The sequence below is a fragment of the Nicotiana tabacum genome, chromosome 4 (assembly GCF_000715075.1).
Source record: "Nicotiana tabacum cultivar K326 chromosome 4, ASM71507v2, whole genome shotgun sequence".
In the NCBI taxonomy this organism is placed as follows: Eukaryota; Viridiplantae; Streptophyta; class Magnoliopsida; order Solanales; family Solanaceae; genus Nicotiana; species Nicotiana tabacum.
The window spans coordinates 87,796,699-87,822,217 of NC_134083.1; the positions used below are offsets into that span (position 1 = coordinate 87,796,699).

Below are 25,519 nucleotides of genomic sequence, written 5' to 3' on the forward strand. Positions count from 1 at the left end.
TACATGTATCAATTGTCACCTAGATGATTGCAGAAGCGACGAAAGACCATCTTCTTCAAATTACACATTTCAAAAGCTACTTGAACAATGATTTTAGGCATCAGAGAGGAAAATATACCATTTAACTCCTCTGTTTCTATAGAATGAAGGTCCTCAGTACTTACCTATTGCACAAACAATTTCATTAAAATTTTATGTGGTATAGAAACTTAGTGCGACTCATCCTAGCCATCTAAAGCTCAATGAAGGTAAAAACAGATATAGACTCACAATCTCGTTATCTGATGTCAGTCCCATCATTAGTAACAGTCACAATATGGGATGCAAAAGTGACAATGAGGAACTTACAAACTACTTCAGCCTCAAGTAACAAAAGCCAAATACAGTCAGCAACCATACCCGTCCACTGTTCACAATTACATTGATACGCTCCTCAACAGCATCGGCTAACCCAACAATTTTAGGATCATGCAAAATCTGATCTTTGCCAAGGGAAGACAACTTGAATCTACAAAGACATTGCTTCCCGGACTGCAATTTTAAAAGATAAAACATCATATTTCATGAAGAAATCAAAACATCAGATACTAAGCGAAAGTGACGTTCGAAGGTGATGACATCCTTCCACAAATAATTTCGTGATGAATTAAGTGGTTTACAAAAGTGAATTAAAAATTTCTAAATACTTTTTATCACAATGTGGACGATCATAGGTTTTTTTCCTACACTGGGGGGTCATTTGGTTACCAGGATGGGATAGATAAGGATATCCCATGGGATTAGCTAACCCATATAATCCCACCATTTTAGTACAAAAAATACCCATAACCAAACGCGGGATAAAATACCTGGGTTTGTTATCCCTTATCCCACCAACCAAACGACCCCTGAGTTCTTTAGACATAAAAGTACATCAGAACCTCAAAAGGACATGTTCACATAGGATCTGTACGATATTGAAAATCTTGCAATATCATTCTCATGTCCTACACCCATCTAAACAATGTGCCAAGGCAAAAGTGAAATTTCCTCAAGAAGCCAAAATGTGTTTCACTGGAAAATAAACCATGACACCATCTATGTCAAGCTTGAAAATATCAAGATAACTAAACAACTACCAGGTTTACATGTCCCAGATTGTAAATTTTGGCAGGAATAGAAAGGGGACAGAAACGGGAAAAAAGAAAGGAGGAGAATAAAAAAGAAGACTTGCTCTCCTCCCACTTTAAACCTGCTCCACAATGACCTGACCTTACCCAAGCAAACTTCAAAAGAGAATGCATTTACTCTAAGCTCTTCAAAAGAAAAATCTAATGGATGAGTTCCAATAAAGGACTCAAATATCAATCAATCAATTATCTAAGCCTCAGTAATTTAGCTTGGCACCAGCTATATGAATAATCATCTATATCCATGTCACTTTATTCAGGTCTATTTCATTCCAATACCAAATATTTGCATGTTAACACAAATTAGGGGTTCTCTAAATCTAGAAATTCTCTAAATCTCATCTAAGTTGCTCTGACACGGCAGTTTAGATATCGCACCCGTGTCGACACGACACTAGTATGAGTGTGGGTATGGGATCCGTACAGGATGTGGTCAAACAATTTTTGGTACTTTGACCACGACAAATGGAAAACTTCGAGGAGAGATACTTTGATTCCCGAAATCAGAACCAACATTAGGGTAAATTTATAGAAAATAGCATACCTTATCTAGGAAATCAATCCTCTACTTATCTACAACTTGAGAATAAAAAAGAAATCCACACTTTACAAGCTATATGTAAGTATTCTACAAAATTTCTTATAATTTAGAGATTTTTTATTTTTTTATTTTTTTAATTATCTTAGTCGGGTCCCCCCAACACGTATCTGTACTAGGAGTTGTATCCCCGAATTTTAGTATTTACATCTCGAAAGATCCAACTTCTAGATCCGCACATGTGTCGGATACCCACACCCGTGTCCGAGCAACTTAGAATCTCATACATATTGATACACAGATATAAGAGTTATAACACGACTTTTGACAAAGAACGGACCTAATGTAAGTGTAACAATAACGAAGCCTTAATATCAGCCCGTTGGGATCGTCAATACGGATCTTTTGCTTCAATTGTGTTCTGTTTCTAGCTGCAGCTGCATCAATTTTGAGAGATTATATGTTTTTGAAACTTACCTCCATATAATTTTAAATCGATATCATCCCATTTTATAACAGTGGTGTTCGAACCACCATGTCTGTACCTCAACTAATCCACTGGGTACTTGCATCCTCCGATGGTATATGTACAGGATAACTCGGCCCATCAATTTTGTTTTTAAATGTAAATAAGAATTTCATTGATAATAAATAGTCCAGCACTAAACTAGTACTTAACCAAGACAAAGTCAGACCCCCCCCCCCTCCAACCACCCTACAAAAAGAAAAGGGTCCCTACAGTGTTAAGCTTCTTCAAATCGCATACCATTCTTCTTGCACTATGGATGATTATAGTTATTGTGTTAGTTCAGATCTATCTTTCCTTCGGAACCTTGGCGAAGGTTGTTTCCCTTGCCAAGAAGGATTCTCCAGTATTATCACTCAAGACTTGGACTTGGAATCCAGCCATCTTATTTTTATTATGTGATTTCTTTCATCTATCACGTCGTTTTCCTAAAAGATAGCCTTTTGAATATCTGAAAGTCAATATATAGACTTCACGAGTTCGTCTAATCTATCGTGTCATTCATCAAAAACTCTGAGCCTAGATATATGAATTGTCTACGTTTAGCTACTACGATCCCGACTAATACAGCTTCATCTTCATTATTCTTATACTGACTAAATTTGTCGCGCATATGTACTTTCTTACTTACTTCTACTTATTCTAAAACTCTTACATGAGTATTTTCCCATAATTCTAATTTCTAACTTTTGGTTGACTCTTTATGAGTTTCGCCAATTAACACAATAACATTTGCAAATAGCATACGTCTATTATTGGTTAGCTCATCTATAATTCTGGAGAAAAGAAAAAGTGTTGAAGGCAGATCCTTAGTGTAAGCCCGCGGTTACAGAAAACTTCCTCTATTTTTTCATTGTTCTCACGCTTATAACCACTCCTTTATACTAATCCCTTGCTCAATGAACAAAACAGAAAATATCTTTTCATCCAAAATCAAGTTTTGTATTTGTATGGATAACCTCTTGTAATATATTTGACAATGCAAATTATCCACACTTACTTCTAGCTTTCTCTAGGAAACCTTTGTACCATCTAATCTTAATTCTTCATTCCAAGTGATGAACATTATTAAGTTAGATAAATTTCTTAAAGAAAGAAATCAAAAAGCTACACAAATCATAATGACAATCATGCAAAAATTTAAAAGGAAAATAAAAGAATTAAGAGAGAAAAACAGTATTTGCTGCAAACATACCAAATATCACAAAAGTTGTACCTTTAAGACAAAGAACTTTTGTGGAAAAGACAACGGCACATTAGCATTTAGCACACAAAGAAATAACTTTTGCAAAATAGAGTATGTTAGTTTAGGGCTATGTACATGATATAGTCTTGTCCCACATTGGAATGGGAGTAATATGTCCTTGTAGTGTATAGCTATAAATAAGGACCTATTGTATTGTATTCATCTATCCAATATCAATAACATATTTTCTCCCATACTTTCTCACATGGTATCAGAGCAATTGTGAGAGATTTATCGCTGTGCATAAATTACAGCGACTCCGGGAAAAGAAATCAGTCACCGAAAGTCTTTTTCCGACGACTTTTTCAAGGATGTTTGCGTCTGCTTTATCTCCGTCAGTGTTGTGCAAATCCAACACTACCACAAGAGTAGTCATTGTCCGGCAACCAAACCCCAATAAAAATCTCCGACAGAAGCCTCCTCACGCGCCACCAGAAGCTCACGCGCCGACGCATACGCCCACTTCCGGCCATTTTTTGAAAAAGTCTCGTAAGTGGCCGGAAGTGGGCGTACGCGCCGGCGCCTACTGTCTCGTAATTCCGATCCTACCCCTACTGTTTTTGTTTCATTCCGACCACTTTGGCTTTTTTCCGTCAGCTACAGTAGATTCCGGCAGCTACAGTAATTCATTATTCTGTTTCAGCGTTTTCTTACTCTGTTTCAGTGGATTACAGTTGATTCTTTCTCTTATTTGGTATTCCCTCCGTTCCAATTTATGTGAACCTGTTTGATTGGGCACGGAGTTTAAGAACCTGTTTGATTGGGCACGGAGTTTAAGAAAAAATAAAGACTTCTAGAATTTGTGGTCCTAAACAAGTCAAAAAGGGGTCCAGAGTATTTGTGTGGTTATAAAAGCTTCTCACTGAGGGTAGAATTAGAAGTTTAAGCTAAATTATTTCTAAATTTAGAAAGGGATCATTCTTTTTGGAACGGATCAAAAAGGAAATAGGTTCACATAAACTGGAACAAAGGAAGTAATAATTTGCAACGATGTCTTTAAGATTTGATGTCTTTGGGATTTGATGTTCAAACTACTTAGCTGGGGCTTCATCTGTCGAGTTGTGGTGTAAAGGTCAAGGTGTTCAAGATCATCTAATCAAACAGTCTAGCGAATGAGATGAAAAGGCGATAGCACGTTGGGCAAAGATCGATGTTCAGTTATGTAGCATCATGTGGCGATCTATTGATTCCAAGTTGATGTGCTTGTTTCGTCCATTCCAGACATGTTATTTGGTTTGGGCAAAGGCCCGTACCTCATACATTAATAACATACCTCGCTTCTATGATGTGATATCGCGGATGACAAACTTAAAGAAGTAGGAACTAGATATGTCTACTTACTTGGGTCAAGTACAGGCAGTCATGGAGGAATTTGAGAAGATGCAAGTTTCTGCTAGTGTGGAAAAACAAGAGCAGCGACAGAAGATGTTTCTAGTTCTTACCCTCGTTGGACTTCCTAATGATCTTGATTCAGTACGCGACCAGATTTTGGCTTGTCCGACTGTCCCCACAGTTGATGAATTATTCTCTCGATTACTCTGCCTTGCTGCAGCACCAAGTCACCCGGTGATCTCATCACAAATACTTGATTCCTCTATTCTCGCATCACAGACAGTGGATGTTCGGGCGTCTCAAACTATGGAGAATAGACGAGGAGGAGGTCGTTTTGGAAGATCTAGACCCAAGTGTTCTTATTGTCACAAACTTGGACACAATCGTGAAATGTGTTATTCCTTACATGGTCGTCTACCCAAAAATGCTTACATTGCTCAGACCGAGACTACAGGTAACCAGGGATTTTCTTTATCTAAAGAAGAATATAATGAGCTCCTTCAGTATCGAGCAAGTAAACACACATCTCCACAAGTAGCCTCGGTTGCCCAGACTGATACTTCTGTTGCTGGTAATTTTTTTGCTTGTGTTTCCCAATCTAGTACTCTTGGACCATGGGTCATGGACTCAGGCGCTTCTAATCACATCTCTGGTAATAAATCACTTTGGTCGAATATTATATATTCACAGTCTATTCTCATTGTTACTTTAGCCAATGGATATCAAACTAAGGCAAAAGGAGTTGGACAAGCTAACCATTTGTCTTCTATCACCCTAGATTCAGTTCTTTATGTCCCTGATTGTCTTTTTAGTCTTGCATCTGTTAGTCGTTTGACTCGTGCCCTCCATTGACGTGAATCAGAAGGCCTTTCTACCTTAACTTGCTCAGTCCTTCCACAACATGTCTAGTTACAGATCCTCCAGACCTAATCCACAGACGTTTAGGACATCCGAGTTTATCCAAACTTCAGAATATGGTGCCTAGTTTATCTAGTTTGTCTACATTAGATTGTGAGTCGTGTCAGTTTGGGAAACATGCCTGAGCCTCCTTTCCACGTATTGTTGAGAGTCATGCAAAGTCTATTTTCTCCTTAGTTCATTCTGATATATGGGGTCATAGTAGAGTCAGTTCAACCTTGGAATTTCGTTATTTTGTTAGTTTTATTGATGATTACTCAAGATGTACTTGGCTTTTCTTAATGAAAGATCATTCTGAGTTATTCTTTATATTCCCGAGTTTTTGTGCTGAAATCAAAAACCAATTTGGTGTTTCTGTTCGCATTTCCTTGGAATTTCGTTATTTTGTTAGTTTTATTGATGATTACTCAAGATGTACTTGGCTTTTCTTAATGAAAGATCATTCTGAGTTATTCTTTATATTCCAGAGTTTTTGTGCTGAAATCAAAAACCAATTTGGTGTTTCTGTTCGCATTTTTCGTAGTGATAATGCCTTAGAATATTTATCTTCTCAGTTTTAGCAGTTTATGACTTCTCAAGGAATTATTCATCAGACATCTTGTCCTTATACCCCTCAGCAAAATGGGGTTGCAGAGAGAAAGAATAGGCACCTTATTGAGACTGCCCGCACACTTCTAATTGAATCTCGTGCTCCCTTGCGGTTTTGGGGCGATGCAGTTCTCACAGTTTGTTATTTGATTAATCGGATGCCTTCATCTCCCATCAAGGATCAGATTCCGCATTCAATATTGTTTCCCCGGTCAACCTTATACTCTCTTCCACCTCGTGTTTTTGGGAGCACGTGTTTTGTTCATAACTTAGCCCCGAGGAAAGATAAGTTAGCTCCTCGTGCTCTCAAGTGTGTCTTCCTTGGTTATTCTCGTGTTCAGAAGGGATATCGTTGTTATTCACCTGATCTTCGTAGGTATCTTATGTCAGCTGACGTCACATTTTTTTAGTCTAAACCTTTCTTTACTTCTGCTGACCACCATGATATATCTGAGGTCTTACCTATACCGATCTTTGAGGAGTTTACTATAGCTCCTCCTCCACCTTCGACCATAGAGGTTTCACCCATACCAACCGTTGAGGAGTCTAGTGTTGTTCCTCCTAGTTCCCCAGCCACAGAAACACCACTCTTGACTTATCATCGTCGTCTGCGCCCTACATCAGGCCCAACTGGTTCTCGTCCTGCACCTAACCCTGCTCCTACTGCGGACCCTGCTCCTAGTACACCGATTGCACTTCGGAAAGGTATACGGACCACACTTAACCCTAATCCTCATTATGTCGGTTTGAGTTATCATCGTATGTCATCTCCCCATTATGCTTTTATATCTTCTTTGTCCTCGATTTCCATCCTTAAGTCTAAAGGTGAAGCGTTGTCTCATCCAAGATGGCGAGAGGCTATGAGTGACGAGATGTCTGCTTTACATACAAGTGGTACTTGGGAGCTTGTTCCTTTTCCTTCAGGTAAATCTACTGTTGGGAGTCGTTGGGTTTATGCAGTCAAAGTTGGTCCCGATGGCCAGATTGATCGACTTAAGGCCTGTCTTGTTGCCAAAGGATATACTCAGATATTTGGGCTCGATTACAGTGATACCTTCTCTCTCATGGCTAAAGTTACATCAGCCCGCCTTTTTCTATCCATGGTTGCGGTTCGTCATTGGCCTCTCTATCAGTTGGACATTAAGAATGCCTTTCTTCACGGTGATCTTGAGGATGAAGTTTATATGGAGCAACCAACTGATTTTGTTGCTCAAGGGGAGTCTCATGGCTTTGTATGTCGCTTGCGTCGGTCACTTTATGGTCTAAAGCAGTCTCCTCGAGCCTGGTTTGGTAAGTTCAGCACGGTTATCCAGGAGTTTGGCATGACTCATAGTGAAGCTGATCACTCTGTGTTTTATCGGCACTTTACTTCAAGTCTCTGTATTTATCTGGTAGTCTATGTTGATGATATTGTTATTACTGGCAATGATCAGGATGGTATTACCAATCTAAAGCAGCATCTCTTCCAGCACTTCCAAACTAAGGATCTAGGCAGATTGAAGTACTTTCTAGGTATTGAGGTTGCTCAGTCTAGCTCAGGTATTCTTATTTCTCAAAGAAAATATGCTTTAGACATTCTTGAGGAGACAGGATGATAGGTTGCAGACCTATTGACACTCCGATGGATCTGAATTCTAAACTTCTGCCAGGACAGAGGGAGCCGCTTAGTGATCCTGCAAGCTATAGGCAGCTGGTTAGTAAATTAAATTATCTCACAGTGACTAGACCCGACATTTCTTATCTTGTGAGTGTTGTGAGTCAATTTATGAATTCTCTCTGTGATAGTCATTGGGATGCAGTTGTCTGCATTATTCGGTATATAAAATCGGCTCCAAGCAAAGGGTTATTGTTTGAGGATCGAGGTCGTGAGCAGATCGTTGGATACTCAGATGTTGATTGGGCAGGATCACCTTCTGATAGACGTTCTACGTCTGGATATTGTGTTTTAGTAGGAGGCAATTTGGTGTCTTGGAAGAGCAAGAAACAGAATGTAATTGATCGGTCTAGTACAGAAGCAGAATATCGAGCAATTGCTATGGCAACATGTGAGCTAGTCTGGACCAAACAATTGCTCAAGGAGTTGAAATTTGGTGAAATCAGTTGGATGGAACCTGTGTGCGATAATCAAGCTGCCCTTCATATTGCATCAAATCCGGTGTTCCATGAGAGAACTAAACACATTGAGATTGATTGTCACTTCGTCAGAGAAAAGATACTTTCAGGAGAGATTGCTACAAAGTTGTGAGATCGAATGATCAACTTGCAGATATTTTCACTAAGTCCCTCACTGGTCCTCGTATTGGTTATATATGTAACAAGCTCGGTATATATGATTTGTATGCACCGGCTTGAGGGGGAGTGTTAGTTTAGAGCTATGTACATAATATAGTCTTGTCCCACATTGGAATGGGAGTAATATGTCCTTGTAGTGTACAGCTAGCTATAAATAAGGACCTCTTGTATTGTATTCATCCATCCAATATCAATAACATATTTTCTATTCATCCATCCAATATCAATAACATATTTTCTCCCGTGCTTTCTCACAGAGTCACCAATATCTTCAGCCAGAAGCGAAGTAAACACATAGAGAGTCGACATATTCCAGATGCAAATATTCTAGAATACATCAAATGGAAGTCCTCCGCTTTAAAAAGAAGATGAGAGGAATGCAATTCATGGCATAGAAAAATGCAATTCATGGCATAGAAATTGTTTTCTACTAAGAGGGGAAGTTATGTAAGAGAATTAGCATTGCACTTACATACAGAAGAAGAGTGTTTTCTGACGTCAACACAACAATATCCACAAATGGAAGTCCACCCACTTTAACTCTGAAGATCAAAAATTGGCAGTCAAGACCAAAAAGTTGTAATATAGCTGGAGAAAACCAAAATATATAGTAAAACCTACCCGGGTCGAGTAACAACAACTGGTGCTGCAGCAACTGCTGGTATGCTCCAACTCATGTCAGGCTTAATATCATAGATAGTTTCAGTATTTATTTCGACAGTCTGAAGCCGCAGAGACAACAACCTTTTTTGCTCTTGGAGTAGAAAGCAAATAATGGGTGATGTATCATCATCAGTTGCTAGAAACACCTGAGAAAATTACTTGAGGTTCTAAACAGACAAGCACATATAAGGACACAAATATATGAAATCGTTCATGGAGATATGATTTTAAACTAGGACGTTAGATTCCTAATAATGTAGTTCACTGAGAGCAATGCCCCGTCAAGCAACAAAAGAATTTCTATTCCTTTCCCAATTACGAGGGTAGAGGGAGTAGCATGACATTCTTTTCATTAAAGCAACAAAAGAATCATCTATAATCAAACCTTACTAGCAGCTGTTTGGGAACCCTTTACTTGCCATATCCTCCGGAATGAAAAATGCTTTGTTAGCACCCCAACAGGAACATCAGGAAATCTAGAATTTCCCATTTCAATGTTAGAATTGATTTTTTCAACAACCCATAAAGAATGCTGAAGCTTAGCTGCAAAGTAAACCAGAGACAATGAATGCACTCTATTATAAGTCAACCAACAAAGAAAGGACAATCTAATAGTTAACTAAAAATAAAAGGAGAAACCTTGGTTGTATGACGCCATCAGGGGGACACAGTCTCCAGTCCAGATGGTCCTTTCATCAAATTCTTTAATAAAGTTTAATTTCCCCCTCTCCTCAATATAGGTAGGCTGTGATAATCAGAATCCAAAAGTACAATCAAATTCGAATCAAAAACTCTAGGGAGGAAAATTCTATCCCTTCAGCTGACAAATGGAAAATACAAGTGGATTACAGGAGTAATAAACTTAAACAGTCCTTAAATATTCCTATAGGAGTATTTTTATCCCTTATCTATACCACTGAATATAATAAAACTCTTATCTCTATAAAAGTAGATAACTTTCATCTAACCTTAACAGGGTCTGTAAAACCAACAGTCAAACACTCAAACTGAGTCAAAAATAACAGAATTGTCCAACTATCAAAGCCCAGTTAAATATTCTGTTAGTGAGTCACATGGATGTCACGTGACTCTCCACCATCTCCCAAATTAATCCCATCAGGCCCCTTTTCTCGTTTGCTTCGCACCTGTCGACTCCCTTTCTCCCTAAATCCCTTGAAATCAACCATTTAACTTGATAATGATTTTCAAAAAACTAGCTTAAGGTTCTATTTCTAAAGTCTCGGTAAGTGCCAGATTAAATAGAAGGAAATGTTATTTACTTATGTAGTTTATGTTTACGGCAATATTGTAGTGATAATGGAAGCATTAGTGACATAAGTTATACAGTGACACTAAATGAGAGCTTAGCGATGAATTTTCTCATAAAGAACAGGGTAAGGCAAGTTTAGATAATCAACTTTCCCCGGTTTGACCGTCGCCGATTTTGAACCAGCTGGATGAACAACAATCCTACAAGAAGGTATTGAGCGTGTCCTCATTGGGGTAAGCCTATCAGTTTAAAGCTTTTCTTTTAAGGTGTCAAAGAAAGAAGGAGAAGAGACAAGTTCTACACCTGATATGCAATTTTTAGTGCGGGTAGTCTTAGAAGGAGCAAGCAGATTGTAGTATAAATAGTGTGGAGAACTTTAAATAGTCTTAGAAGGAGCAACCTGAAATGCAATTTTTCTTCTTCATGTTTAGTTTAATAGTTGCCGTAACTTTTGGGAACTTACAGTTAGTTTTACAAACCGCGTTAAGGGTTAGACTAAAGCTGACCACTTTTATAACGATAAGGGAAGTTTTATATTCAGCAGTATAGATAAGGGATAAAAATACTCCTATAGGGATACTTACGGGACTATCTAAGTTTATTTCTCTAGATAACAATATAATATTACCAAAGCCCAAGATCAGAAAGAGAAAAGGAATAGACAGTAAAACAAAATAATAGAGACAGAGGGGAGGCAGAGAAAGCATCATGTATACCTGAGGTTCTTCCAATGGATCCTTTAATATCAGATGTGAGGACATTGAAGACCCATCTCCCCTGACAGTAAAATCTAGACCATGTACAGCAGTACAATTCTGAAGGTTAACGTCCCTTTTTGAACGAAATGTATCACGAACACTTAATAATGGGCTCAAAGACAAAAATGGGATATGCGCTGGCGAGCTCCCTTCAGGTGCCTGTTGGAGCAGTAAACCATATGGAAGAGGCCATATGGAGGTGATGCTACGAGAAAGAGGAACGGATGTTACTTCACCTACAAGGCAAACCGCTCAGCAATTTTAACATCTTCTCTAAACAACCAATTGTAATGGCAAAACAGCAAGAACTCACTTGGACAAAAAGAGGAAAATTCAAATACTAAAAAGGTTGCCATGGGTCAGGTAATTGAAAAATTTTAAAGGATGAAAATAAATACACTTGGTCTCCTCTTTACTCAGCAACTCTTTAACTGTGAAAAGAGCCTAATTCGGAGCCCCAGAGCCTCCCATTACCAATTTACCACAAAATTAAAATCAAACCAGAAAAACTTATCGACACAATTTAGAGAAGAAAACTAATTTCTTTGCCAACAATAGTTCAAATATCAACTAAAAACCAAATCTGCCCCTCTGCTGCACTAAACTCCAGTTCCACTTACAGTTCTGAACAACTTTATGTTTAATCATTTTAACACATCCCAAAGAGACGGTTGCAAGGGATCCGACACTAGTTTGCTTCACTACTCTACAATTATTACCCATAAAAGAAAAGGCAGACTTATCAACTCCAATCACAAAATCTCGCACTGGTACACATTTAAAAGCGTACGTGGTATTTGAACATGATGAGAACTCCAAATGTCAACCAATTCCTTCACTAAAACACATCAGTAAATTCTCTTATCGACTCTAGTTGTTCAATAAATGTCAAATTATTGATTTTTTCAAATCCTAAGTTCTATGGATTTTCCTTAACTAGAAAGAAAAAATAAAAAAAATAAACAATAGGAACTAAAATAAGTAAAGTTGATCTAATGTTTTCCGCGGGACAAGTAAATCAACTTCATTTTTATTTTATTGGGGACAAGTAAATCAACTTGATTATTGAAAGAAATTCTTTATATACAGTGAGACATGTGGAATAAAGCTCAATGTAAAATAGAATATGCAGCAGGAAAACTGGTTAAATCACCTGATGTGTCATAAATTGTCAAACTATCACTCTGTAGTATGCACAGAACAGCTTCTGAAGTATAGCCCATACGGCACCAGCATGCCTAAAACATCATTAAAAGTTGATTAAACATCCACCTAGAGAATATGAAAGTGAACAGCAAATGATTAAAAATAGTAATGATCATGAAAATCATAAATCAAGTTCCATTTATGTGAGATATGCCATAAGCTAAGCACGACACCAAGTGGATGTGGGGAGGACTAACAGACCAAGAATAAAATTAGACAATTCCACAAGACATGTAAATTTATGTGAAACCACATATTGGCCATATAAGTGACCTGCAAATGTTGTTACAAACCAAACCACACAGGTTCATCTCAATAGTCTAAGCAAGTCAGTTATTTGCATATTTATTGAGCAGTAAAAATGCATCTAAAGTAAGAATATAAATAGTTGCAGATGAAATAGAACAATTTCATTCACATGGCTCGAATTTTATTTCAATCAAGCCAGCCACGACTTGAGCTGGTTTTGCAGATTCACCAAGCGACCAATGTTATTTAGGCTCGCCTGAGACACTATTAACTTTTGAAGCTAGGTGAAACCCAAGTTGGACGTTTCGCTTTGCTTAGGTGCTCTTTATCACAAAGTCATGTGCCTCGTCACCCTAAACTCGTCTTTAAGAGGGTGGCAACTAAACAATAAGATGGTTCTTTTACATGATCGATGTGATTTTTACTTCATATAATTCACTGGGTTACACTAGGTTTGTTGTTGTTGTTGTATATTTCAGCTGATTATCAGCTTTTTTCCGATTCTTTTGTTCTACTAAGAAATGTTTGTGTTTATAGTAACTTTTTCCTTGCAGTAGATACATATTTTTAATTTTTCATCATTAGCACATTTCTTGATTGCCCGTGCTTTTTTGTAATTTGCGCTTGAAGCCCAACAGACCCTGGCGCTTTTCTAAACTTTTTGCCTTTGACAACTCTGCAAGCTACAAATCATGGAAAATGGATCGATCATGAAAGAGACAAGAATGATAAATGAGACTAGGTATACCTATTTCAGTTCTAAAATTTAACAGTACATCGCATTTCCATGATTTCATAGAAGGAAAAAAAGACATCAAGCAACGAAAGCATACAAAAAACTTACATAAACTCAACAAGGCAATACAATAAGCAAAACCTTTATATGAATGCTGAGTCAATCATTTGTAAATCATATTCTTAGCTAGGTACATGTGTATGCTTAGTGGTAGAGTCAGTAGCGGAGCCCGGCATTCTGGCAAGGGATTCAAAAAAGTACAAGAATATCACTCAGGAGATTTGAATCTGCAACCTAAAGTAATTTAAAATCCCATTTACCACTATATTAGAAGCTGCACTTACGTTAAGGGGATTGAAAAGCTTAGATATACACAAAAAGAACTGTTTTACCCTATTTGCGCAAGTTTTTATGATTGCAGAGTTACCTTTATTACTGTGGAGGGTGATGTGAACCTCTTATAGACTCGCGAGCCTATGCTCCATATTATCCTGTAATCATGTGACAAATAACAAATAAAGCCAAGTTACATCTTGATTTTCACAAAACAAAAAATTTGGAACTTTATTTCTTAGTTGCAATTTAGTAAACTTAAACAGCAACTAAAGAAAGAAGGCTAACAAATTTGCAACTATGAATTGAAAGAGCAAAACATTAGAAGTCCTTAAGGGATAATTTCTTAATCAAAATACCTATTCCCTCTAATGAAGAGCTCATGATCGCTCCGGTCACTTGAGGGCGACGGCAAATCGACATCATCAGCTTCATCTCTTTGTTTGGTCACTTCTGGACTGAACAGGAAGTAACGATAATCCTCCACACAATTATCGGAGGGTTTCCCGTCAAGAGCTTCGGCAATCAAGCCAAAGGGCTTGAACTCACCGAGAACAGTAAGTTCACGAGCACCAATTGACATCTTCGGAGCCGAAAGGCGTTGGGAATGAGGGGGAGTGTATTCTCTCCCGCTCTCTCCCGCTCTTTTTTTGCTGTTTCTTTGTTTTGAAGTGGGAGTGACTGACTAGCTATCTGACTCATAAACCCTAACCCCTGCGCACTGAATGGCGCCCTTTTTTTTTTTTAAGCCAAGGTTGGATTCGAACAAAACTATTAAGAAATGAGCAAAATAGAATAATGGAGACAAAATATATACAGGAGGAGAATGTAGAAATTATTTTATTTAAGTGTGTTTTTTGTGTATTCTTCTATGGGCAAAGAATATCATATTTATAGTATACACGATCCATTCAAAACTCACTAGATACATCATAGGAATTAATAGGTACATCTATCCAAGTAGTATATTATATAGAATGTATGGATGGATCAAATGAGCATCCATATACATTCACTTTATTTATAACACTCTCCGTTGGATGTTCATTTGAAAGATAACGTGACTCGTTAAAACCTTACTAGGAACAACCCAGTGGAAAACGCCTAGTGAAGGAAAAAGAGTACACACATCTTGTAATACGCATTGAGTGCTGTCTCATTAAAAACCTTACCAGGAAAACTCAATTGGGACAAAACTTTGGTTAAGGGAAAAATAGTACAGTGCGTATTATACTCCCCTTGATGAAAACTTTATTTGATATCTCGAAGACAATGTGTCACGACCCAAAATCCACTAAAGGTCGTGATTGCGCCTAATATCGTCGTCAGGCCAGCCAACGGTGATTGATCAACTTAATTACCCAAATCATTATTTTTATTAATTAAATAGTATGAAATAGAATTTACACAACTACATTAATGAACAACCCGCAGAGACCCCCAAAACCCGGTGTCACAAGTGCACGAGCATTTTCTAAGGAGTACAATAATAATACAACATTTATCCCGGATGTAATAAGACAGAATAAAATAATTAGTACAATGGAGACTCGATGGACTGCGATGCGTAGCTTGGAATGCAGCTCACGTGAAATCTCCTCAACACGTGCGCCTACGCGCCAAGGTGATCATCAATGAACATGTCAGATCCTGCACATTTAGTACAAAAGTACATCATGGGTACGTAAATCAACGCATACCCAGTAAGTATCTAGCCTAACCCTGGGGAAGTAGTGACGAGGGGTCGACATCGACACTTACTAAAGGTCCAATAAAGCAATATAATAAAACATAAGTAGATATGAGGCATACGACAATGATGGGGTAAATCTGTAAGTTACATAATCTTCCAATTTCTTTTTTCGAAGCATAAATTTCTAAATCTTATATTCTACCTTAACAACTCGAAAAAATGTCAAGTGTCATTATCAAATAAGTAAGGAATACCATATAAAATGTTGGGCATAAGTGAAAAGTTTAGCTCGTGAATATTCGATCTACTAGCGATATAACGCACGATTCTGCCAAGATTGTTCGGCCCGATCCAGAATAATGTGTACACTGCTGAGGGTCTAGCGGCACGAACCATAGATGCATCTATAACTGCCGAGGTATTTGGCCCGCTCCACAAGAAAAGGAAGGAAGTTACCGAATTACGAGATACGTGTTTACAATACAGCACATGAGTATAAAATGGATATAATCTTTACCATTTCTCAAATAACTCGCCCAAAACTCAAAGTGTTAAGGCTTGGCCTAGTGTGCATATATTTATTTCTATATCGATTTCAGTTATAACTTCAATTAATTAAACCCGCAGAGTGAGTTCAAGTAATTCAAATATTACATGATAGGATCCTAAGTCTATCCGGACATAAAGATGCTTTAGCTACGTACGGACTCTCGTCACCTCGTGCATACGTAGCACCCACAACTAGTTGCACATAATAATAAATATCACCCAGGGGTAGTTCCCCCTCACAAGGTTAGACATGAGACTTACTTCGCTCCGAAGTTTTATAACCGGCTCCAAAGCCTCTCTAACACCTCAAACCGATGCCCGTCGATCCAAAACTAGTCAAATAAGGTGCAAACCCGTCAAAATATACTCTAATACCCATAATTAATCAATTTAAACAAATTTTCAACTCTAGTCGAAAAGTCGATAAAGTTAACCATCAGGCCCACGTGCCCGGATGCCGAAAACTTTCGAAGATAAACCTTACCCATAACACTACTAACTCAAATATATAATTTATTCTTAATTCCATTTCCAAATTGTGGTCAAAATCTAAAATTATCAATTATAGGTCTTCTACCAAAATCCCACATTTTCCCTAAATTTTACTCCTTAAATCCACATATAAACCTTACATTTAGCTCACAACAAGTGGAAAATTACTTACCTTGTGTTACATGATGGAAATTTCTCAAAATCGCCCAAGAATCGAGCTCCAAAAATCCCAAATAAAAATGACTAAAAGACCAAGTCTGATCCCCTTATGTTATACCAGTTTCCGCTTCTGCGGACATATTTGCGCATATGCGGCCTCGATTTTGCGAGCCAAATGCGCATCTGCAGAGTACAATACACAGCTGAGACCTCGCATATGCAGAAGCAATTTTGCTTCTGCGCAGGTGCTTATGCGATGGCCAATCGTGCATCTGCGGACCAGCCGCTTTTGCATCTTCATTTCTCGCTTCTACGATTCCGTATGTGCAGAAATTTATTCGCACCTGCGACCACTGCCTTGAACCTACCCATTTTGCTTCTGTGAGCTCGACCTCGCTTCTGTGACCAAGACATCGCAGAAAGCGATCACACCAGTTGCTGCCCAGCTTCAGCATTTCTTAAGTCCAAAAATCAATCTGTTAACCATCCGGAATTCACCCGGGGCTCTCGGGACCTTAATCAAATACACCAACATGTCCAAAATACAATACGAACTTAGTCGAGCTTTCAAATCACATCAAACAACGCTAAAACCACGAATCGCACCTCAATCCAAGCTTAATAAACTTTAGAATTTCAAACTTCTACATTCAACGCCGAAACCTATCAAATCAAGTTCGATTGACCTTAAATTTTGCACACAAGTAATAATTGATATTACGGACCTACTCCCACTTCCGGAATCGGAATCTGACCCTGATATCAAAAGGTCCACTCCCGGTCAAACTTCCCAAAATCATCTAATTTCCAACTTTCGCCAATTAACGCCAAAATGACATACGGACCTCTAAATTGACATTCGGGCACGCTCCTAAGACCAAAATCATCATATGAACATGTTGGAACCTTCAAATTTTGATTCCAAAGTTGTTTACTCAAAAGTCAAATCTCAGTGAATTCTTCTAACTTAAAGCTTCCGAAATTAGAATTTTCTTTCCAAATCAACTTCGACCTTCCTGAAATTTAATTCCGACCACACGTACAAGTCATAATACCCTAAGTGAATCTACTCAAGACCTCAAACCGCCGAACGACGTGCTAGAGCTCAAAATGACTGATCTGGTCGTTACACGATGCATTCCAATTTTATGTCTTAGCTTCTCAAATGTTGATGTTGGAAACACCTTAGTGAATAAATCTGCCAGATTATCAATTGAACGGAATTTTTGAACATCTATCTCACCATTTTGTTTAAGATCATGCGTGAAAAAGAACTTTGGTGAAATGTCTTTTGTTCTGTCTCCTTTGATATATCCTCCTTTTTGTTGAGCTATGCAAGCAGCATTATCTTATCTTCATACAATATTATTGGAACCTTTGTCATTAAAGAAAGACCACACATTTGTTGAATGTGTTGAGTCACCGATCTCAACCATACACATTCTTGACTAGCTTCATGAATAGCTATTACCTCTACATGATTGGAATATGTAGCAGCTAAAGTTTGTTTTGTTGAATACCATGAAATAATTATACCTCCACAAGTAAATAGATAGCATGTTTGAGATCGGGTTTATGTGGGTCGGACAAATAACTTACATCTGCGTAATCAATCATTTGTGAATCGGATTCATAAGAATCCCATATCAATAGTCTCTTGGAGGTATCTAAAAATATGATTAACACCATTCCAGTGTCTTGTTGTTGGAAAGGAACTAAATCTTACTAATAAACTTACTGCAAAAGTTATATCTGGTCGAGTATTATTTGCAAGATACATTAGTGCTCCAATTGCACTAAGATATGGAGTTTCATAACCAAGAAGCTCTCCATCATTTTATGAGGTCGGAATGGATCTTTATTTATATCGAGTGATCTCACAACTATCGGGGTACTAAATAGATGTGCTTTATCCATATAAAAACGCTTTACGATCTTTTGAGTTGATTGATGGACAAAAAATCCATCTTTCACATGCTCAATTTGTAGACCAAGACAAATTTTTGTATTTCCAAGATCTTTCATTTCAAACTCTTTCTTCTGTCTATTGCTTTTGGAAGTTCCGCGTGAGTTCCAATGATATTTAGATCATCAACAAATACAGTGATTATAACAAATTCAGATCCGGACCTTTTTATAAATACACAAGGACAAATTGGATCATTCTTATACCCTTCTTTAGCAAATACTTACTCACGCGATTATGCCATATTCGCCCTGATTGTTTCAATCCGTATAAGGCTTTTTGAAGCTTTATTGAACAAGTTTTCCGAAAACTTTTATAAGATTCAGGCAATTTAAACCCTTCAGGGATTTTCATATAAATTTCGTTGTCTAATGTGCCATACAAATAGGATGTGACAACATCCATCAGACGCACATCAAGTTTTTCATGGACTGCCAGATTTATAAGATACATAAAGATGATTGCATCCACCACAGGAGAATATGTCTCCATATAATCAATGTCAGTCCTTTGCAAAAATTCTTGTGCCACAAATCATGCTTTATATATAACGACTTCATTTTTATCATTTCGTTTTGCACACAAAAATCCATTTGTATCACACTGGCTTTATTCCTTCAGGTGTTCAAGCTTTACGTCCGGATACTTCACGTTTTTTAAGCGAAGTTAATTCTGCCTAGATAATGTCTTTCCATTTTGGCCAATCATTTCTCTGTTTACATTCATCAACAAATCTTGGTTCAATATCCTCATCTTATTGCATTATTTTAACAGCAACATTATAAGCAAAAACGTTGTCGACAATAATATTATTTTAGTTCCACCTCTTTCCCGTAGAGACATAATGTCACGACCCCAAAATCAACCGTCGTGATGGCGCCTATCGTGGAACTAGGCAAGCCAACTATTCAACCAGGTCACCAAGTAAAAACTTTGAAAATAAAACAGAAGCAGTTAATAATTTAAGAAACCATTTAAAAACCGAAATATAACCACAATGCAATACGAATCCCTCCCAAAAATCGGGATGTCACCGAGTACATGAGCATCTATGTCAGAATACGGTCTAGTACAATATCTAAGGAGTAAAAACTGAAGTACATATAAAGATAATGAGGGAGAGTCAAGGCTTGCGAACACCATGCAGCTACCTCGATAGTCTCCGAGATCCTATCTCCTCAATCAGCAACCGCCGTAACCGGAAGTACATGGATCTGCACACGAGGTACAGGGTATAGCGTGAGTACAACCAACTCAGTAAGTAACAAACCCCAAAATGTGGGCTGAAAGTAGTGACGAACTCAACCGACACAACTCAATACAGAAAATAACGGTGCAGAAATGTAGACATGCTTTCAAGTTCGATAGATATCTTAAAAGAGTAAAATGGATCAATATGAATGATATGAAAAATATAACTCCTTTACCTCTACCATGCCAATGCACATGCTGTATATGATGCACCCATCTAACAACCTCATGTGCTCACACTCTCAACTTCTCAATCACTCGGTACTGTATATGGCCCAAACGGCCCAGGAAAAATCAATCCCGAAATATATACATCACTGACCATCAGTCACCAAGTACCGAGCAGGGCAAATCCAGCCCGTGGAGAAGATCTATCTCCAGTTATAAAATGCTCCGGACAAGATCCATGTCAATGGAAGATCCATCCCTCAATAATATCAACCGCGCTCACTCGGGTGTGTGCAGACTTCAGAGGGGCTCCTTCAACCCAAGCGCTATCATAAATCAGTATAACCGCTACGGCGTGCAGCCCGATCATATAAATGTCACTCATAATCAGGTCCTCAGTCTCACTCAATCATCAATCTCTCCAGTCTCTCTCTCACGGGCTCACAATGTCATGATACTAACCCGAAAAAAATGATATGATGTATCAATAATTAATAACAGAGACTGAGATATGATATGAAATGAATGAATATGACTGAGTACGAAATATCAATGAAATCAGTAAGACAACAACAAGAAACGACCACTATGGGTTCCGACAGTATCGACATAAAGCCTAAACATGATATCTATCATGAGTGACAACTCAATTACTTTATCACATGATGAAAACACACATATCAACAAGATAGAACCACTAGACAGTGCCGTGGAATCTACCAGGTCACAATTCTCACTGTGCACGCCCGCACACCCGTCACTTGGCATGTGCGTCACCTCAATACCAATCACATAACACATAATTCGGGGTTTCGAACCCTCAAAACCAAGTTTGAAAGTGTTACTTACCTCAATCCGGGCTAAACTCTACTCCAAAATGCCTTTGTCCCTCAAATCGGTCTCCAAACGTCTCGAATCTAGCCACAAGCAGTACAATACAATCAACATAGGCTAAAGGAATCAATTTCACAAGAAAAATACGAAATTATAGCCAAAATACGAAATCAGCCCAAACCCGACCCCGGGCCCACGTCTCGAAACCCAACAAAAGTCACAAAATCCGAAAGCCCATTCACTCACGAGTCTAACCATACCAAATTTACCAAACTCCGACATCAAATGGTCATTCAAATCCTCAAAAATCAACTCTTCAAATCCCTAGCCTCAAACCCCCAAATTACACCTAAAAAACACACTATCTAGGTGGAAAACTAGTGGGGAAACATAATTATTGAAGAAAATGGACACAAGGATCTTACCTCAAGAATTCCACTTGAAAAACCCTCTCATAATCTCCAAAATCCGAGCTCAAAATGATGAAATGAAGCCAAAATCATGAAGTCTCGCATTTATAGACTCTGCCCAGTCCTTCTGCACCTGCGACAACTTGGTCGCTTCTGCGGTCTCGCAGGTGTGCCAACCGCATGTGCGCAACAAACTCGTACCTGCGCCATTCTCCGCATCTGCACCCAACGTGCGCTCCTGTGCAAACCGCTTCTGTGCGTGAATGGCCGCATCTGCGGCCTCTGACCAAAGCATCCCTGGCCGCTTCTGCGGTCTCTTTTCTCACTTTTGCGAGCTCCCATGCGCTCTTCAATCCGTATATTCGATCACACCAGCAGCCCTCAAACTTCAGCAGTTCTTCAACTTCAAATCTTGAACCGTTAATCACCCGAAATCAATCCAAGGCCCCTGGGACCTCAACCAAACACACCAACACGTCTTAAAACATCATACGAACTTAGTCGAATCTTCAAATCACCTCTAACAACATCAAAAACTCTAATTACACACGGATTCAAGCCTAATGAACTTCGAAATTTCTAAATTCTATAAACGACGCCGAAACCTATCAAATCACGTCCGGTTGATTTCAAATTTTGCACACAAGTCACAAATGACCCCACGAACCTACTACAACTTCCAGAATCGGAATCCGACCTCGATATCAAAAAGTCAACCCCCCGGTCAAACTTCCCAAAAATTCGACTTTCGCCATTTGAAGCCTAATTCTACTCCCGACCTCCAAATCACAATCTGAATATGCTCCTAAGTCTAGAATCACCCAACGGAGCTAACGGAACCATCAAAATTTCGATCCGAGGTCGTTTACACATAAGTCGATATCCGGTCGATTTTTCCACCTTAAGATTTCAATTAAGAGACTAAGTGTCTCAATTCACTCTGAATTCACTCCGGAGCGAAACCAACTAACCCGATAAGTCATATAATAGCCATAAAACACAAATGTAGCAGTAAATAGGGGAACAGGGCCACAACTCTCGAAATGACCGGCCAGGTCATTACACATAACTTATTGAGATCTCTTCATTCCTAATTATTTTCAAGTACCTGGACCTCCTTTGAGGTCTTATCATTTGTTATGTCACGAGGCTCTTTTTGAGCAATTGCCTCCATATTATGATCTCCTAGATCATTTTCTCCTTTTCACTTTCGAGGATTTTTATCTTTGGAACCAATTGGTCTACCACGTTTCAAGTGTGGCTTAGACTCATTTGCATTTATAGATTGTCCAGCCGGGACATCAATTCGAATATGAGCATTAGCAGTTGGAATATGTGACTTAGTCACCCTTGGTAGGTCAGTTAATGCATCTGGAAGTTGATTTATAATATTTTGCAAATAAATTATCTTTTGAACCTCGTGTTCACGTTGATTTGTTCGAGGATCTAAATGAGATAGTGATAATGCATTCCAATCTATCTCTTTTTTCAATTGCTTATTTTCTCCCCCCAATGTTGGTTTACCGATTCATCAAAATGGCAACCAGCAAATCTTGTCGTAAATAAATCTCCAATCATAGCATCCAAATATTTTATAATAGAAGGAGATTCATACCCAACATATCCAATCTTCTTTGGGGACCCAACTTTGTGTGTTGTGGTGGAGAAATTGAAACATAAATCGCATATCCAAATATTCTAAGATGGGAAATATTTGGCTCCTGGCCAAAAGCTAATTGTAATGAGGAGACTTTATAATAACTTGTGGGCCTGATCCGCACAAGAGCTGTTGCATGCAAAATAGCATGACCCCATACCGAAATGGGAAGTTTTGTTCTTATAAGCTTTGGTCTAGCAATTAATTTGAGGCTTTTGATTAATGATTCCGCTAGATCATTTTGAGTATGAACATGAGCAACTAGATGCTCAATTGTTATCCCAGTTGATATACAATAATCATTAAAAGCCCGGGATGTAAATTCACCAGCATTATCAAGACGAAGTGTCTTAATTGCATAATCTGGAAATTGTGCTCTTAATCTTATTAATTGAGCCAGTAACCTCGCAAAGAGCAATTTGCGGGTTGATATATAACAAGCACACATGTGACCATCTTGTAGATGCATCTATCAGAATCATATAATATTTGAATGGTCCACATGTAGGGTGTATGGCCCCACATATATCACCCTGTATACATTCAAAAAATGCAGGAGATTCAACTCCAACTTTAATTATTGATGGTCTGATAATCAGTTTGCCTTAAGAACATGCAACACAAGAGAATTCTTTAGTTTGAAGAATCTTTTGATTCTTTAGTGAATGACCATGTGAATTCTCAATTATTTTGCGCATCATATTATAATCGGGATGGCCCAACCGGTCATGCCAAATAATAAAATCAGTAGTAAACCCTTTGTTTACTAAGGTATGTGATTCGACCACACTAATACTAGTGTAGTATAATTTGGAGGAAAATACGAAAAGGTTTTCAAGCACATACTCCTTTCCCGTTTTTATTATAGTAATATAAAGGTATTCAACCTTTCCTTCATTAGTGGTCTCAATATGATAGCCATTTTGGCGAATATCTTTAAAACTCAACAAGTTTCTTTGAGACATACTACAATATAATACATAATTAACAGTCAATATAGTTCCTCCTGGTAGTAATACAGTCGCTCTTCCAGAGCCCTCAATTAATTTTGTACTACCAGATATTGTTATGATAGTGGCTTCTTAATAATTAAATAAGAGAAATATCTCTTATCTTTTAATATGGTGTGCGTCGTAGCACTATCAAGAAGGCATATTTCTTCTTTATTATTCATACGGCCAACTGAAGACTGGAAGTTTTCATATTCTTCATAAAGAAAAAAATACATCATAAGTAATATTGAAAAATTTAAGAACAAAAGAAACTACATTTAGGAAAGTAAATACTGACAATATAAAATTTTTTATTCAAAATATGAACTTCATTAAAAAATATTTATTCTTATAATTTTTTCCAATAATAAATCTTCAGATATGATGCTCAAAGAAGTCTCCAACATCTAAATGAGTAATATCTGCAAGGCCTTCAAAATATCATCTTTATAGGCAAGGTTTGCTTCAACTTTATCATGATTATTCATAAGGCCCGCCTCAACATCATTTTAAAAAGTCAAGTGAGTCTCAATATTATTTTGTTTCCCTTTTATATAGGACTGATAAAGCTTGACAAAATATTTAGGCGTACGACAAATTCGTGTCCAATGATTTTCATACCACATCAGCGACAAATATTACCTTTGCCTTTTGAAGGATTATTCTGAGAACCCTTATTGTTCTCTTGTGTATAACCACCACCACGATGGCGATTATTATTTCGTCCCTTACCACGCCCACGTATATTCATACGACCACGATAATTATTTTGTCTTCTTTCAGACTTTGGATCTATCGCTACCACATTCGCTTCTGGAATGGAGCTGATCCAGTGGGGCGGGCTTCATGATTTTTCATTACAAGGACATTATGTTGTTTAGCTACCAAAAGGCATGAAATTAACTCAGAATATTTCTTAAAGCCATTTTCACAATATTGTTGCTGTAACAATATATTTGAGGCATAAAAAATGGAAAGAGTCTTTTCCAACATGTCCTCATCATTCATAGGTTCCCTACATAATTTTAGTTATTTTATATACAACAGAATTATATTCACTTATGGTCTTATAATCTTGTAGCCGTAAGTGAATCCACTCACGAAGAGCTCTTGGCAATACCGTGGCCTTTAAGTGGTCATATCGTTCCTTCAAACTAGTCCATAATTGAAATGAAACTTTCAAGGTTAAATATTCACTTTTTAACCCTTCATCGAGATGCCGGCGAAGGACAATCATGGCTTTCGCCTTATCCTGACTTGATACTTCATTTCCTTCTTTAATAGTGTCACCAAGTCCTTTAGCATCAAGGTGAATTTCAGCATCAAGTACCCATAGCAAATAGTTATTCCCAGAGATGGCAAGTGCAACAAATTCAAGCTTTGACAAGTTCGACATAGTAAAAATATAACGATCTGGCCGGTCGTTTTGAGGATTTGAACCCCGATCCCCTAATATCTGCTTTCCCCATATTTGTTTCTACTTTTGGGATTTTCCGGAGTGTTTGGTTATGGAATTCGGGGAGT

The 25,519-nt window shown here is 38.0% G+C and overlaps 2 protein-coding genes across 3 annotated transcripts in view; both read right to left on the minus strand.

Moving 5' to 3' along the window:
- The window catches only part of LOC107823023 (anaphase-promoting complex subunit 1-like), a 50,742-nt gene extending 36,135 nt beyond the window's left edge, over positions 1–14,607 (minus strand). For both annotated transcript variants that reach the window (XM_075252159.1, XM_075252160.1), the window contains exons 1-9: positions 14,184–14,607; positions 13,919–13,982; positions 12,454–12,538; positions 11,259–11,536; positions 9,912–10,017; positions 9,658–9,815; positions 9,231–9,418; positions 9,082–9,151; positions 400–531 (exon numbers count right to left, since the gene is read on the minus strand). In XM_075252159.1, coding sequence (XP_075108260.1) covers positions 400–531; positions 9,082–9,151; positions 9,231–9,418; positions 9,658–9,815; positions 9,912–10,017; positions 11,259–11,536; positions 12,454–12,538; positions 13,919–13,982; positions 14,184–14,407 — 1,305 coding nt within the window. In that variant the 5' untranslated portion in view covers positions 14,408–14,607. The remainder of the gene's footprint in view (positions 1–399; positions 532–9,081; positions 9,152–9,230; positions 9,419–9,657; positions 9,816–9,911; positions 10,018–11,258; positions 11,537–12,453; positions 12,539–13,918; positions 13,983–14,183) is intronic.
- A 10,186-nt stretch (positions 14,608–24,793) lies between these two features.
- Positions 24,794–25,391, minus strand: LOC107793793 (uncharacterized). The gene is made up of 2 exons (XM_075250942.1): positions 25,201–25,391; positions 24,794–25,010 (listed from the first exon to the last, which is right to left on the minus strand). The coding sequence occupies exons 1-2, from the start codon at positions 25,389–25,391 to the stop codon at positions 24,794–24,796; spliced, it is 408 nt and encodes a 135-aa protein (XP_075107043.1).
- Positions 25,392–25,519: the final 128 nt, after the last annotated feature.

Bases quoted from the DNA above. Each gene is read 5' to 3' on its own strand.
- LOC107793793 (XM_075250942.1), bottom strand. From the start codon at position 25,391: ATGTCGAACTTGTCAAAGCTTGAATTTGTTGCACTTGCCATCTCTGGG. The intron at 25,011-25,200 runs GTTAAAAAGTGA...AAAATTATGTAG, and splicing joins CGCCGGCATCTCGATGAAGG to GGAACCTATGAATGATGAGG.